The sequence below is a fragment of the Rhinopithecus bieti genome, unplaced genomic scaffold, assembly GCF_001698545.2.
Source record: "Rhinopithecus bieti isolate Rb0 unplaced genomic scaffold, ASM169854v2 scaffold_38787, whole genome shotgun sequence".
NCBI classification, from domain to species: domain Eukaryota; kingdom Metazoa; phylum Chordata; class Mammalia; order Primates; family Cercopithecidae; genus Rhinopithecus; species Rhinopithecus bieti.
Genome location: NW_016815881.1, coordinates 78610 through 95382, shown reverse-complemented (window position 1 = coordinate 95382; position 16773 = coordinate 78610). Strand labels below are relative to the sequence as shown.

Genomic DNA, 16773 nt, shown 5'->3' with positions numbered 1-16773 from the left:
ACTCAATCAACAAGTGTTTATTGATCACCTAGTGTGTGCCCGGCACTGTTACAGATACTCTGGGGGAAACAGAGAGGTCTAGGATATGGCCCCCACCCACCGAAGGGTTTACAATGTACTTGTGAGATCGGACACACACACACACAAATAATGATCAATCAAAAATTGTGAATACTAAGCATCAAGAAGCAATTTATACATTGAGGGTTGGGGGAGGGAGGGGTAGGAGAGGGATGGAGTGATCAGAGAAGGCTCAATGAAGTAGGTGATGCCGAGGAAGTTCTCCAAGCCTGAAGAGGACTTGGCTAAGAGAAAGGGCCTTCTAGGTTGGGAGAGCAGCTGGAACATGGACAAGAAGGTGGACATGTGAAAGGCATGTTACAGACAACAGATGGGCCCTCTCTGCTGACACTGAGGTTCGAGGAGGTGTGCTGAAATTTTTCAGAAGCCAGTCATGCCTAGACTGGTGAGGGAAAATACTTTGGTGTATGACTGCTCACTCCCACTCCAGGGTAAAGGGAACATTTTCAGACCTTAGAGGTGGAACTGTCTTCCTGGGAACCATTCTCCACTCCCACCTCAGCTATAATCCCAGGCAGCAGTGCAGCTGTCACTCAGATCATGGACACAGCACCGTGGGCATGGATATGCCATGTTGGAGCCCTTAGATGCCCTCTAGCCACTCTGGAACATCTTCTGATGGACAGTGGGGGAATCTGAAGGGACTTGCTTGGTGCTGTGGTCTTTCAGAGGCTCTGTAGTACTCTGTGGGTGGACCCTGGGGGGGGCCTGATCTCAGTTGAGCTGATTTTCCATTACGCCTGAAGACTTTCTAGGGGGCTGCCTCTCGCTCGCAGAGTAGAAACACCCACTGGAGCCTCCGCACACATCCACCTGGCTTCTTAGATAGCAAGGTTCTTATTCTTTCTTGGCCACCACCAAGGAATGGTGTCTTCCTCAGTACCCCACAGCTCCCACACTGTCATCCCCCAGCCAAGGGCCATCCCTAGAAAAACTGGTTTACTGTTCCTAAGGAAACCATTGTCTATAGCCCTTAGCCTTGTGGTTTAGGCAAGAGGCCAGGTCAAGTGCCCCAGAGTGAGGCAGGGGCTTCAGCGAAAGTTGTGATCGCAGCTTCTGAGGCAGTTCCTCAGTGGAGTTAGAGTCCGCTGCCACCCGAGCTTTCCACCAGATCTTCTTTCCTTTCCTTGTGCTTTCCTCAAGCCGCAGGCTTGATCCCCAGCCCACAAATATGAGAGAATTCTGGAAAGTGCTCTGGGAAATGGGTTCTGTTTTTTTGGTTTTTTCATTTTTAGTTTTTTAAATGTCCCAGGCTGCCTTCCTGTCCTCCCATCCTGCATCCTGCATCCTGCTTTCTGTTCCCTGGATACCGTGGGATGGTTTTATTTCAGTTCATGCACAAATTAGTCTGGATACTGTGGAGTCATAACGAGAGTGGGATGGAGGTTCCAGGACCAATCAGTTTCTTTGGAGGGAGGCTTGAGAAGTAGGTTAGAGCAATGCCCACAAAAGCCACTGCTTCTCCTTCCCATCCCCAGCAATGAGCTAAGAGCCAACCTCAGCCAGAGAGAGGGTCTTTGATCACAGAGGGTCAGTCAGTGGGATGTGATTAGTGGGTTTGGGGATGGAGTCCCAGGTAAACCAGAAGGCAAAGGGATCCTCTGAGGCCTGGCTTAGGGTAAGGGGATAGGGTTTCAAGTTGAGGGTTGGGGACTCAGGGCAGGGGAGTGGCAAGGTGAGGAAAACAGAAAGGCTGGCATGGCAAGCATCCTTGGCAATTCAACCTGCATACTGTTACACTAGCCCCCATTTCTGCCTTTGCTCAATCCAATGGCCAAAGTCAGTCTATCCTCAGCAGCACCTTCTGACATGATCCAGTGGTAATGTCCCTCACCTGTGGCCCTAGGGGTGCTGTCCACTGTTTTTCACAGACCCAGCCACCCCCCAGCTCTGGCCCCTGGTTCTTCACACATACCCTGTCAAGCTGTAGGAATTGAACTCACTCTTGACTTTGGGAAGTTGACCAGGCCTTGGAGAGCTCCTTGTGGCAAGAGGTTGGGCTTGGTAGGCATTGTAGTAGTTGGAGCGATTTCTCTGGGATGAGCAGGAAAAGCAGAGGATGATTCCAGCTATCAGGGAGAACAGGGAAGAAATAATGCCCAAGTAAAGAGCCTCTCCAATCTCAAATTTCATGCTGTCAGGCACCAGTGGTGAGTAGAAGTCCCGCAGGATCCCATGAAGATTCCAGGCAACAGGAATGAAGCCCAGGAGGCCTCCAAGGATGAAAAACACTCCACCTGCTACCGCCACTCTGTCTTTGACTCGGGATTCCTGGCAGAAGACTGTACATCTCATGCCCACCACAGAGGTAATGCAGGCCAGGGAGGAGATTGCACTGGATGTCACCATCATGGCCTGGGCAGCCTGGATGTCAGCAGGCAGGCCCAGAAGGGTGCTATAGATGTCACACTGGGTGATGCCTGTGCTGTGTGTGGCACACTCCATCCAGAGGCCCTTGGAGAAGCCGACTGCTGTCACAATGCTGGCACCAACGTAAGAACTTGTTTTCCAGCTGGGAAGCAGCATGGCAACCAGTGTTCCCAAAAGCCCCAGAAGGCCTAGGATGTAGCCCACAAGTTGGAGGCCAAGAGAGGCCATGGCAGATCTCTCAGTAGAAGCGTCTTCAGGGACTGCTCCCTTGTCTTCAGGCTGAAGCTCTTGCTCCTTGGACACCTCTAATCCCTCATTTCAGAGTCTCTCTGCCAGGCTGACTTCTTTCCTCCTTACAAGTGTCTGTGGCTGGCCACAAGCAGGCTCAAGAAGGCATCTAGAAGACCTAAAAAAATCCATAAACCAGATTAAATATTGACCAGAAGCTTATGAGAAACCAGAAAACGCTGGATGCCTTTTGACCTTTGTTATCTCTAGAAATAACACATGAGAAAGGAAAAAAAAAAAAAAACTTTGAACGTGGAGCCAAAATGTCATCGCCTCCTGCGTAGGCACATGCCTTAGGTTGGCAGCTGGACAAAGCCAGGAGCCAGACAGGTGGCTGCCTTCCGGGAAGGTGATGATGGCTGTGGCGGTTGTGGTGGCTGTGTTAACTCAAGTACTAGTCTCCAAGGCCTGCTGTTTTATACATTGCCAAGCAACAGTGCCGCAGGGCCCCTCAATTGCAGACTGAGGTCAAACTGCAGACTGCATCAGGAGAAACAGATCCTAGAATGTAGCCTTGGACTCCAGCTTATTAGAGGCCTCTTGAATCTCCAGGGGCCTAGAGAGTAGTGGCCTAGCCCTGAATCATTCTGCCCATGTTGAAAATCTACTCCAGGGCAGATGGGGGTAGGCAGCAAAGCCTTCTGTCCATACTCTGAGAGTTCAGATCCTCCCAGCCATGCCCAAATCCCCCTCTGCAGCCTAGTCTAAGGCCTCCTGCATGTATAACATGCCCAGACATTTCCTGTCCAGTCTCCTAAGAGATGCTCCCATCATCAGCCTCTTGGATGATGAGGGAGCACTCTGGAACAAGGGTTCCAGGACTGAGAGGGAGCCTTGAAATTCCCTGGGACATCTGTTAGGGGGACAAGAGTCTGCCACGGAGGAAAGGGAAACTGCTCTAGAATATAGGGCTTTGCATGAGGTGGGTATCTGAGTCAATGCTTTGGAATCTCAGAGCCATATAAGATTTTGCAGTGTTCAAGGAGCCCCCAGTGTTGCCAAGATTCAGGACACTAAGGGTCAAGGGTACACCTCCCTATTCTCTATAAGACCCTCTGACCCATTGATTTTCTTTCTTTCTTTTGAGACAGGTTCTCACTTTGTCACCCAGACTGGAGTACAGTGGCATGATCTCGGCTCATTGCAGCCTCGATCTTCTGGGCTTAAGCGATCCTCCTGCCTCAGCACCCCAAGTAGCTGGGACTACAGGAGCATAGCACCACACCTGGCTAATTGTGTGTGTGTGTGTGTATGTGTGTATGTATTTTTTGTAGAGACCGGGTTTTGCCGTGTTGCCCATACTGGTCTTGAACTCCTGAGCTCAAGAAATCCGCCTGCCTCAGCCTCCCAAAGTGCTGGGATTACAGGCATGAGCCACCGTCTGACCTAACCCACTAATTTTTCAACCCACCACGATCTGGCTATTCCATTTTAGCCTTCTTCAAGATTTCTCTTTCCCTACTCAACTCTTAAATGTGAGTATTCCTCAGAAGTCCATCCTCTTCTCAATTAACACTCTGTCCCTGAGCAAACTCATCTTGCCCCCATAACTTAATCTACTACCCATCCACTGACCCTCCAGATCTGAATTGCCAGGATAGACCCTTCTGAGCTTCAAGACTGGCAGAGCAATCACCTAGTCAGAATCTCCACAGGGAAATCTCATAGACATCTCGAATTTGACATGTCCAAAAGAGAACTCATCACCTCCCCCATGCAGCTTTCCCAAAACAGTTCTTCCCTGGGTTCCCTGTGTTCACTGAATGATACTTCTATCCGTCCCCTTGTGCCAGACCAAAATCTGGAAAGTGATCGTTGGCATCTTTCTTGTACTTACCTCCTGCATCCTATAGTCCCTATGTCCCACCAGTTCTACCTTATGAATATACCTCAAATCCGTGGTTCCTTTGTCTCCATTTCCACTGCTACTTGCCTAGTTCAGGGTTTCACCATTCTTTTTTTTTTTTTTTTTTTTTTTTTGAGACAAAATTTTGCTTTTGTCGCCCAGGCTGGAGTGGGGTGGTGTGATCTTAGCTTACTGCAACCTCCACCTCCCGGGAGTGATTCTTGTGCCTCAGCTTCCTGAGTAGCTGGGACTACAGGTGCATGCCACCACACCCAGCTAATTTTGTATTTTAGTAGAGACAGGGTTTCACCATGTTGGCCAGGCTGATCTCGAACTCCTGACCGCAAGTGATCTGCCCACCTCTGCCTCCCAAAGTGCTAGGATTACAGGCGTGAGCCACCATGCACGACCTCCTCATTCTCTTTCACCTGGATTATAACTGGTCTTTCTCCCAATTCATTCTCCACATCATTGCCAAGGTGATCTTTCAACATATTGATCTGATCAAGTCACTACTCTACATAAAGCATTCCAATAGCTCCCCATTTGCTAAAAAGTAAAAGTCCAAACTTGCTTGTACTCCATGACCTCTCAAGCTTCATCTCTTGCCCTTTCCCTCCTCATAGTCTATACTATTGTGGAACTAAATTACTTCCAGTCTTCAGTCATGCCATGTGGTCTTTTGCTCCCAAATAGAAATAGAACAGAATGTTCTTTGCAGAGTGTTAATGTATTCTTCTTCCTCTGTTTAGTGCCTTCTCGTCTTTTAGGATTCAGTGCAGATGTCTCTTACTCTAGCCTGGGTCAAGTACCCCTCCTGTCTATTCTTACAGTATCTTGTGTTTACTTCCATCATAGTAATAATAATAATAATAGTAACACTTATGTAGTGTTTCTTATGGGACCATTATAAGCACTTTTTACATGCTAACTTATTTAATCATCACAAGTTTTCTTGTGGTAGGCACTAATAATCCCTATTGTATAGATGAAGAAACTGAGGCAGAGATAGTACATTTTGCATTATGTTGCAGTTTCCTGTTTAAACCCTTATTCTTCCCTATTAACCTGTGAGCTACTTGAGGGCAAGACTGTATCTTACTTATCTCTGTATCTCGTGTGCCTTACACACTGCTTTACCCAGAGCAGCAATTCAAAAACTATCTTCTTAATGAATGAATGAAGTTGGCAAAGAGGTTTGAGGGGCTCCATATGACTAAAATATAGGGACTTCCCAAATGAGTCAATAACGCTTCGGTGTAAGGGTCATTGAAGTGCTGCCCAATGTTGGGAAAAAAGAACGAGAGAAGAGATGGGGGATCATAGGAAGACCATAGGTAAAGGGGAGAGAGAGGCAGAGCTCGCCATATATATATATATTTATAATATATATATTTGTGGAATATTTCATCTCTTCAACCAAATCCTAACAATTTGAGGGTGAAAAAATATATATTAAATGTCTGTCATGCTTCCACAGCATTGGGCACATGATTGATAGTCAATACGATTCATCAGCATTGGAAACACCAATGCCAGTGTTGATGCAAAGCACTGCAGAGCAGGAGCTGATAAACATTTGATGAATGGAGAGAGACATAGTTTGAATCTCACCTCTGTCACTCATTAACAAGTCTTTCTTGACATTGGTTTCTTATTGCTAACCTTGGCACAATTGTACCTGTCCTGATCATGACTGTGCATCTCATTGAGGCCTTCAGTGCTGCTTGGAAATCCTTCTACTTCTCCCTGGTAAGCACCCTTCTGATGACTACTTCAAATATTTACTACTACTTTTTGAGCTCCCTACCCTACCTCCTCCCTGTGCAGCTGTTACTTCTATCTTGATCATTCTCTTTGCAGTCAAGATCCTTAAGCCATTCATTATTGATGTCTCCACTTCTTCACCCTCCCACTCACTGCTCAGCCCTCTGCAGTCTGGCTTCCATCATTAGCCCTCCACTGAAAATATTCTCACCAAAGTTATCAACTCTTTTCTTGTTCCAAAATTCAATGATCATATCTCTGTCATCTCATCTTGTCTCTCTCCTTCATAAAACTATCTTTTCCCTTGTTTTCTGTAGCACCATTCCACTTTACCTACTTCTCAAAATGATTCTTCTAGTTTTCCTTTATAAGTTCCTCTTCTGCTGCTCACTCTTTAAGTCTAACTATCTATCTCTGCCCCTGTAGCCTCCTCAGGGTTTCATCTTGACTTCTAGACGGCTCTTCTTATCCTTCACATTCTTCATAGGTTATCTCATCCACTCTGTCTCCATGCCAGTGACTCCTGAATTCATACCTCTGCCACAGATTTCTCTCCTGAGCTCAAGATTTGTGTAGTTAACTGTTACTTGGAATGGCCCTACTTGAATGTTTTAATGGCCTCAAATTCAACATTTGCAAAGCTGGAATCATCTGCCCTTTCTCTCCCCATGCCCAAACTGCTCCTCATGCAGTGTTCCTTACCTCACTGGGGCCATCGCCCAGTTAATAACCCAAGCCAGTCATCCTTGCTTTTTCACCTCTTGTTGACATATAATTAATTATAACGTACCATCAGGTCTGCCTTCAGAAATAGACCGTGAATCCATCTACTTGTTTGTGTCGCCACTGCCCAAACCGTAGTTCAGACTATGCAACCATTGTTTCTTGACTATTTGGAAATCTCATAGACACTTCAAATTGATCTCTCTAATTTCACTTCTGCCCTAATCCTGCATTAATGAATTACCCACCCAGTAGTCAAAGATCTTTGTAAAGTTGAAATCAAATTGTGACTCTCACCTCACCTTTTGCCATGCTTAAAAATCTTCAGGAGCTCAGCCGGGTGCGGTGGCTCACGCCTGTAATCCCAGCACTTTGGGAGGCCGAGGTGGGCAGATCACGTGGTCAGGAGTTTGAGACCATCCTGGCCAACATAGTGAAACCCCGTCTCTACTAAAACTACAAAAATTAGCTGGGCGTGGTGGCGTGTGCCTGTAATCCCAGCTACTTGGGAGGCTGAAGCAGGAGAATTGCTTGAACTGGGAGGTGGAGGTTGCAGTGAGCCGAGATTGTGCCACTGCACTCCAGCCTGGGCGACAGAGCAAGACTTTGTCTCAAAAAACAAACAACAACAACAACAACAACAACAACAAAATCTTCAGGAGCTCTTAAGTATTTCAGGATGAAGTTCAAACTTGCTAGCCCAGGAAACCAGGAAAGCCCTCCATTATTTCACCCCTGCTTTTCTTCACAGCCTCATCTCACACCATTAACCTCCAACCTCATGCTTTATGCTCCTATACATACACATATGATCCAGCCAAACCTAAGCACTTGAATTTCTCTGACTTTGCCTTTCTCTGTGTGTCCAAGCCCATACGCATGCTATTCTACCATCCACCATTTGCTTGGATAATTGCAAATCATCTTTCAGGACGCATCCTTGCCTTGAAACCATCCTTGGGCCCTCCCTGCTGCTCACCCAGGCTGGGTTCAGTACTTTTCCCTTCTTCCTCCTATTTGTATCTGAGCTTTCAGTGAGAATTGGTGAGATACCTTGAGGTTTTCAAGGGGAAGACCTACTTACTGCTTCCCAGAGGAGCAGCTCCTGCTTCAGCCTTCCTGGGATGGCAGCAGAAGACCCAAGCTTGAGTTCCTCAAGGGAATCAACAGTGTCCCCAAGAGGAAAGCCTCTCCCCAGGGCCTGTCCTAAGTAGTAGTAAGTAGCAAGTATTTTGGGGTGAGGGAGAGGACAGAGTCAAGAAAATGCCATTACTGAGGCTTAGAATCTCTAGAGTCTGACTTGACATAGCAGCATGCCCAGGCAGGAGGAAGAACAAGTTATTGAAGCTTATTCGAGTGGCAAAAATGGCCCCATGCAGGGGCGGGGGGCATGGGGTGATGGGTTCAGCTTTCCACCAGGGTTAGGAAGACCAGTTAAATGGCAAATGGTTGGGTGGTGAGCCAGGCTGGATTCAGCCAGGGTTTTGTTTGTCTGATGAGCAGTAGAGGTGAGGGCAGACAGGGTCCTGGTGTTGGAATCAAAAGATCTAGCTTCTTGTTGTGTCAATTCTGCCTGGAACCTGTTGAGGAAGTCCTATAGCTTCTCTAGGCCCTAGTTTGTCATCTCCAAGATTTTGAGTCTCAAAGGCACGGGGACAGGAAGCCACTTTGACAAATATAGAAGACTGAAGAGCTGTTATTAGAAGCAGCCAGCTTTAATAGAAACCTCTCTTTGAGGGATCCTCCTAGAAGTCAAGTACTGGCTGTTCTGGAGGTACAGAAGACTAGGCCTTGCCAGCTGAATTTGTCTTCTGGGCATGGGGCCAACATACTCCATGGCCCAAGGACTGGGCAAGAAAGTTTAACTTAGGATCCTTACTTAATCTTCCCTAGTGGGGGGATTGGAGCTGCAGGAGAGGATTAGGAGGGTCAAGATTGACCGCAGCTCCTGACTTAACCCCTTCTCACCTGGGCACTTTCCCTGCTATTCTCCCCATCTCTTGCTCCAAGAGTCTTATGCGTGGTACTCTTTCTTTGGCAGTACCCTCCTAAGAGTACATGGGACAGGCACTTGGGGTTCCCAGGCTCAAGGAAGGAACTGATGTGGCCTTCTGGGGGTGATGGTGACCACCACAGCCCTCTTCTGTCAGTCAGCCTCATTTCTCCATCCCTTGATCTCGCTGCCCCTCATAAGAATCTGAGACACTTGCCCCCTTCTCTGAACCGCACTTCCAGCTGCCAAGGGCACTAGTATGTGGCAAAGCCATTCCCTCGAGGCTCTACTTTCTCAAAAGTTTGTCCTTAGTGCAGTTCATCTTTCCTTCTGCATCAATTGATTGACGGCAGTTCAGAGAATTGCAACTGGATTGAGAGATTTTCTAATTGTTTGAAAAGGAAGTTGATTTTGTCCTGATCATCAAAGTAAAGCATTCTCACTTTAGAACACTGGAAAACACAAAAGGCAGAATTTAGAAAACAAAATCACCTACAATCTCCCCAGGCATAAGTGCTGTGAATGTTTTGGTTCCAACTTCATTTTCAGAGAGGGCACTTGAAGAGAGTAATGCCTCAGTCCAAAGAAGGAATTTCTAATGACAGACTTGCAGACCAGTGGGGGAGAGTTATTGAAGGGCTTCATGGGGAAACTTTATGATTTCACTTAGGAACCCACCTTCTGTTACCTCCCTGAGCCTTCGTGCCAAGGAGGGCACTGGAACTGGCTGTGAGGGAGTGCCCCTTCTGCCCCTCCTCAGCCCCCTACACTTAGGCAGAGAGGTAAACTGTGGCTCCCTTCCTCCAGTTTTTATCCCAGTCCTTTTAACCCCCCAAACCAGAAAATATCTGATTTGGAGAGTGCTTTCTCTGGTCCTGAAGTTTTAAAGACTAGAATCTTTGTGATAGCTTTGAGGAAACAAATACCACCAACCCAAATGCCACTGGAGTTTCCCCTCCCACACCCTTCACTCAGAAACCCAAAGTGGCCCAGCCTGGCTCCACCATGGGGTGAATGGATAGTGACTAGCAAGGAAGAGTGCCCACCTCGGTGAATTTAAAAGGCAGCAACTATATCAGGATGGAGATACTTACAGGGCAGTTCTTTGCAGAGCCTTGGAGGGGGAGATGCCCCTGGAGAGGAAGAAAGGGATCCTGAGGGAGGGGAGCGAAGTACAAAGGGCCACGGGCTGAGGTGATAAAGGATTTCTAATCGTTAACCACAGCTTTGCAAAATCCATCTGCAAATCTGAGCCGTGGGTCAGAGACTTATTATAGATCAGAATTAAACCCCTGGAGGCTGGGAAAGATTGAGGTACTTTAGGAAAAAAAAAAAAAAGGTTTGGTGGGTTTTGTTGTGTGTGTGTGTGTGTGTGTGTGTGTGTGTGTGTGTGTGTGTGTTTTCTGTCAAAAACTCCACTCTAGCTGGGCTTTTGTGTGGTGACCTCTGTGAACCCAGGAGAGGTCTTGTGGGGAGGGGGATTTGGCCCAAGAAGGAATTCAGAACATTCCAGCTTTGAGGGTGGTGAGAGGAGGGGGCTCTGTCCCGCCAATTAGGTGTCCCTGGCTAGCAGCCCTGAAGCCCGGTGGGAAGTAAGCTGCATAAACACAGTCCTGGTGAGCCAGTGCCCAAGCAGCCCTGCATGGCCTGCAGCCCCACAGACTTTTCTACTCAGCATGATTCTCTGGCAGGCCCTCAGCCCTACCCCACCCCTAAGGTTGGTCCCAAGGCTCAAGGGCAAACATGGGTACTGTAACTTCAGACTCAGTTCAAAGAGCAGGTCCTACAAGGTGGAACTGAGTAGGCTAGCATAAGGACAGGGCTCTCCTTTTTACCACACACGGCAGTGCCATGCACTATGTCATTTAAGCCTCTCAAAAATGCTGTAAAGGCCAGGTGCAGTGGCTCACACCTGTAATCCCAGCACTTTGGGAGGCTGAGGCGAGTGGATCACCTGAGGTCAGGAGTTTGAAAACAGCCTGGCCAACATGGTGAAACCTCGCCTCTACTAAAAATACAAAAATTAGCTGAGCGTGGTGGCACACACCTGTAGTCCCAGCTACTGGGGAGACTGAGGCAGGAGAATCACTTGAACCCGGGAGGCAGAGGTTGCAATGAGCCGAGATCACACGACTGCACTCCAGCCTCGGTGACAGAGTGAGACTCCATCTCAAAAAAGCAAAGCAAACAAACAAAAATCCAAACAACAACAATAACAACAAAAACGTGCTGTGGAGTAGTAGAGTGCAGTGACTAGCTTTACTCTCCCAATGCAAAAAAGCTTTCTTGTTTTTTCTAAGTAGAAAAATACTAGATGCTATTGAAAAGAATTCAGAAAATGAACTATAAAGAAGAAAATAGAGGTCCTCATAATGCCACCAGCCAGCGATAATCATTGCTAACGTTTTGATGTAGAAGATATCGATGGGATTTGTTTTATAAAATTGAATCACACTATACCTACAATTTATGTAACCTTCCATCATTTGTAAATAACATATCATGGACCTATTTCCATGTCCATTAAAACACAGAACTACATCATTCTGTCATGGCTGCACTGCATTCTATATATAAAATATGATTTATTTTAATAACTACTAGATATTTTGTTATTTTCATTTTCACTATAACCTAGCATCTTTGCACATAATACTGACAAAGTCTTAAGAATAGAATTGCTAGGTGAAAGAGTGCATGTTTTAAAGGCCAATACAACATATTACAAAAATAGGGCAGCCATTACTATTTCCAGATGAGGAAACCTAGGCCCAATGAGATGAAAAGAGTTGCCCAACATCCCTAGTTGAGCAGTAATAGACCTGGAATCTAGGTCTGTAGATGTCTAGCTTGGCAAACTTTGCGATGTACAACACCAACTCCCTCCCAAGGATTCCCATGTACGAATGATACATTGAACACTTGCTAGGTGCCAGGCACTGTCCTGAAGTGTTTCCTATCCATAGTCTTTCTGTGCTAGTACAGAGCAGAGCGAGGCCTGGGTACCAAACCTGGCCACCTCTAGAGCTTGCCTCATAATCATTATGCTTGACTCTCTTTTTCAAGTCATATCAAAGCAAACAGTCAGATTTGTTGCCTAGAGTGAACTCAGTGAAGCAAAACAGAAATCATCCTCCTTCCCAAGGCAGCCCATCCCTACCTTGCAGGTACATATGGAGCCCTGACCCCCTGGCAGTGCTCCTGAGCAAGGGTCTCTCTAGGTCACTCCCTCTTGGCAGGCTGGGACACGCTAAAAGGGCAGCCATGCCTGAGCTCAGGCCTGGGGAGTCTTTGGGCATGAAGGCAAGCAAGGCTGAAGGGGTGGGAGGGATACCAGGCTAATCCTCTAACCAACTATGTGACCTCAGGCAAGTCTCTCCATTTTCTTTCTCCAGGCTTCACCCAGCCAAATTCTCAAGGCTGAGTGAATGAATGTGAATGCATTTTGACAAGTAGAAAATGCTGATTAAACGCAGAATATTAGAATTTGTAGTAGAAGGGCACCTTATCAGTTCGTAGTGACTGTGCAGTTGAGGATAGGAAAAGGCAGAATCTTAGGGGCAGGTGCCAGGGCGGATGAGGAGACTGTGTTGGCAGGATGTGGTTTCCAGATTGGCAATCATTCAAGGAATGGGTTCTAACACTGTGTTTCCTTCAGGTCGGCATTGTCAGATCCTGGTGGAATCATGCCAAATATTATGACTCCTCAGTGTTGAGCCTGGGAGGTTCTTTAGTAATCCTTCTGCCAAGACCCCTGCTGAGATCCAAAGAGCTTAGATGGGTGCGGGAATGGAGAGGGGGCTGAAAGAACAGGAACGAATAGCAGTCTGAGAAAAGCAGCATTTAGTTCAGGAGGCAAGTGAGTGGGGAGAGAATAAAGGGAGGGAAATAAGGGTATGGAGAAGAGGTGGGTTGGGGAAGAGAAAAGGAGAAGAGAGAAAAAGGGTCTTTGAGGAAGAAAATCGAAGAGACCTCTGTAGAAAGCAAGGTCCCGAAGGAAAGGCAGGAAATGATGCTATGAAAAGAGGAGTCTAGAAGGAGAAATAAGAGATTCTAAGGAAGAGGGTGCAGGGATGGACTCTGGGAGAAGAAGTTAGGGTCTAGGGCAGAGAGAGGCTTAGAGATATTTCACCCTCACTATTCCACCAAAAGAAGTTCTTGTCACAGTTACCAATGACCACATGTCACCAAATCCAACGGCCACTTTTTAGTCCTTAATTTCCATGACCTCTATGCAACATTCAATGCCCTTGATAACCTTGTCTTTCTTGAAATGCTTTCTCCTCTTGGCCTCTGTGATAACAACACTCCTCTGGTTTTCCTCTTATCTTTCTGGGTACTTCTTCATTGGTACCTCTGCCTCTGCCAGACCCTTAAATATGGGCGCTTCTCAGGAGCCTGACCTAAGTCCTCGTTCCTCACTCTGCATTCCCACTCTGGGAAGTCTCATTTATCCTCTGTGGTTTCAATTATCCTCTATCATCTGACGACTTCCAAATCATCGTTTTCAGCCCAGACTTCTCTGGGCTTCAGACCTTTATATACTGGCATCTCCATTTGGATAGCTGAAAGTTGTCTCAAATGCAACATGTCCAGGGCCTTGCTCTGTTGCCTGGGCTGGAATGCAGTGGCATGATCACAGCTCACAGTAACCTTGAGCTCCTGGACTGAAGCGATCCTCCTGCCTCAGCCTTCCAAGTAGCTGAGACTACAAGCATGTGCCACCACGCCCAGCTAATTTTTATAATTTTTTTTGTAGAGATGGGGTCTCACCGTATTGCACAGGTTAGTCTCAAACTCCTAGGCTCAAGCCATCCTCCTGCTTCAGCCCCACAAAGCGCTGGGATTACAGGTGTGAGTCACTATGCCCAGCCTCAAAATTGTATCCTTGATTTCCCTTTGAACTGAAACCAGTCCTCCCTCAGTCTTCTCCCTTTGAGAAAGCCAGTTGTTTAAGCCAGAAATCTCGGAGTTAGCCTTAATTCCACTGTTTTCTCTTTCTCTGACCCTCATTGTATCAGACCTGTAAGTCTTTCCCATTCTACCTCCAAAATTTAGCTCTTTCGTCCATCTGCTGGTTTCCACTTCCACTCCCCTTAGCATCATCTCTCAATGGGATGCTGCAATACCCTTCTGATTTTCCTACTTTTCCTTTTGACTTTCTACAGTCCATTCTCCACATAGTAGTATGATTTGGCCCCCACCTAGCTCTCCAAACTGGTTTCATACTACTCTCCTCACTCCCCACTCTCCCAACTGGCTTCCTTTCAGTTTCTCAAGCCTACAATGCTCTCCCTCCCCTCTAGGCCTTTACAAGTCCTGTTCCTTCTGCCTGGAACTCTTTGTGGACCCTGACCCTACTCCACCTTCAGCTGGTTTTGTTTGGAAAACTCCTTATCCTTTAGGGCTCAGCTTAAGCATTGCTTCCCTGATTCCTGGGGTCTGTTGGTTGGATGTTTCTCCTCTGTGCTCCCAAAGCATCTTGTTATCCCCCGGGGCAATTGTCTCGGGTTGCATTTGTTGTTGTTGCTCCTGCATAGGACTGTGAATGCCTGAAGGGTTTGGCTTTCTTTTTTAAAATTTTCTTAATTTAACTTTTATTTTAGGTTCAGGGGTATATGTGCAGGTTTGTTATGTAGGTAAACATGTGTCATGGGGATTTGGGTTTGGCTTTCAATTGTTATTTTCATCACTATTCTAGTCTAATACATAGTAGGTGCACCATTGAATTGATGGGATCAGACTGAGAAGAGATTGTGGTAAGAAGGGAAGCAGTAGATGGGTCTGGGAAGAAAGGGGTCCAGGAGAAGAGGAAGGAGAGACAAAATGATTATGTAAGGAAAAGGTGGGTGAAAAAGATAAGTTCTGGGAGGGGAGGCAGGAGAAGGGCTCATGAGGACATGTCTGGGAGGAAAGAGAGAATAAAGGTTTGAGAGGCAATGGATAAGCAGATCTAGGAGGAGAAATGTTGAGCAAGTGCTTCCTAAGCACTAATGCACAGACTTAAGAAGAAAGGGAGGGAGTGGTAGAGGATCACCAATAGGAGGAAACTAAGGCCAGTGTAGCAAATTTGTAAATTATTTAAAGCTTATTCAATTTAAAAGGCTACTTGTCATTCCGGACTTATTCTTTGAAAAGTTGGTATTAAGGTTTCTTTTGTAAAATAAGAGGTGGTAGTATTTTCAATGCCCTTAATTACAAAATTAAAAGTTTGACAACCATATGCTGATTCCCCTCATTTAAAAAAATTTTGTAATTGCACTGGTCCACAAAAATCCCAAATTGAGGAGACCTCTGGGAAGAGCACATTCTGTCAATGGGTCTCAACATTTTGGTCTCAGGATCACTTTACACTCTTCTTTGGGAAATGACCTAAATGTCTTTCAACTAGTGAATGAATAAACTGGTACATCTGTGTAATAGAATACTACTCCACAATCAAAAGGAATGTACTATTGATACACACAGCTACATGGGTAAAACTCAAATGTGTTATGCTGAATGGAAGAAGCCAGACTCAAAAAGCTGCTTACTGTTATGTTCTATTTATATGACATTCTTGAAATGACACTACTGTAGGGATGGATAATAGATTAGTGGTTGCCAGGGGCTGGGGTGGTAGAAGGGGTTTACTACAATGGTGTGGCATAAGGAAATTATTTGGGGTGTTGAAGCTCTAAATTGTTGTTACATAACTCTATGCATTTGCCAAAATTCATGGAGCTGCACACCGAAAAGAGTGAATTTTATACATCCCTCCACATTTTGTCATTCAGAACCTTAATATCTATGCAAATTTAAAAATAAACAAATAAAAGATATTAGTTAACAAATTATTGAGGACTCCAAAGGGCTTTCATTTGCCTAACCTCCAAAGGGTTATATCTATTGACATTGAATATATTTGAAATTAAAACTTACATTTTAACTATTTATATATTACTTTAAAATAAAAATTATAAACCTATTACATTATAACATAAATAATATATATTTATGACAATTATAGTTTTCAAAACAAAAAAATGGCAAGAAAGTGGCATTATATTCAATTTTTGCAAATCTAATGTCTGGCTGAGCACAAGGCAGCTGGATTCTCGTATCTGCTCTTGCACTCCAGCTGTTGCAATATGTGGTTTTTGGTTGAAGTGTGTAAAGAAAATCCAGCCCCACAAAGATAGGGAGGTAGAGAAGGTGGGTATTTAATAGCCTTTATAGGCAGAATTCTAAGAATGACCCCCAAATGACCCTCACCTGCTTATACATTCCCTCTCTTTTGGGAGTATTTCTGATGAGATATCACTCCCATGTTTGTGTTAGTTATATGGCAAAGGGAAATTATCAAGGTTGTACTCACCTAATCACGGGAGTCCTTTGAAAGAGAGTTCGTGGCCGGGTGCAGTGGCTCATGCCTGTAATCCTAGCACTTTGGGAGGCCGAGGTAGGCAAATCACCTGAGCTTAGGAGTTCGAGACTCCCCTGGGCAACATGGCAAAACCTACCTCTATCAAAAATGCAAAAATTAGCCAGGCGTGGTGGTGCATACCTGTAATCCCAGCTACTCGGGAGCCTGAGGCAGGAGAATCACTTGAGCCCAGGAGGTGGAGGTTGCAGTGCAGTGGGCCGAGATTGCACTGCTGCACTCCAACCTGGGCCACAGAGTGAGACCCTGTCTCAAAAAAAAGAAAAAAAAAAAAAAAAAAGG

The 16773-nt window shown here is 45.9% G+C and overlaps 1 protein-coding gene across 1 annotated transcript; it reads right to left on the bottom strand.

Moving 5' to 3' along the window:
- Nucleotides 1-2: 2 nt before the first annotated feature.
- On the bottom strand, nucleotides 3-10312 carry CLDN2 (claudin 2). Its single transcript, XM_017854107.1, has 2 exons — nucleotides 10163-10312; nucleotides 3-2857 (listed from the first exon to the last, which is right to left on the bottom strand). The coding sequence occupies exon 2, from the start codon at nucleotides 2677-2679 to the stop codon at nucleotides 1987-1989; it is 693 nt and encodes a 230-aa protein (XP_017709596.1). The 5' UTR covers nucleotides 2680-2857; nucleotides 10163-10312; the 3' UTR covers nucleotides 3-1986.
- Between the last annotated feature and the right edge of the window lie 6461 nt (nucleotides 10313-16773).

Bases quoted from the DNA above. Each gene is read 5' to 3' on its own strand.
- CLDN2 (XM_017854107.1), bottom strand. From the start codon at position 2,679: ATGGCCTCTCTTGGCCTCCAACTTGTGGGCTACATCCTAGGCCTTCTG.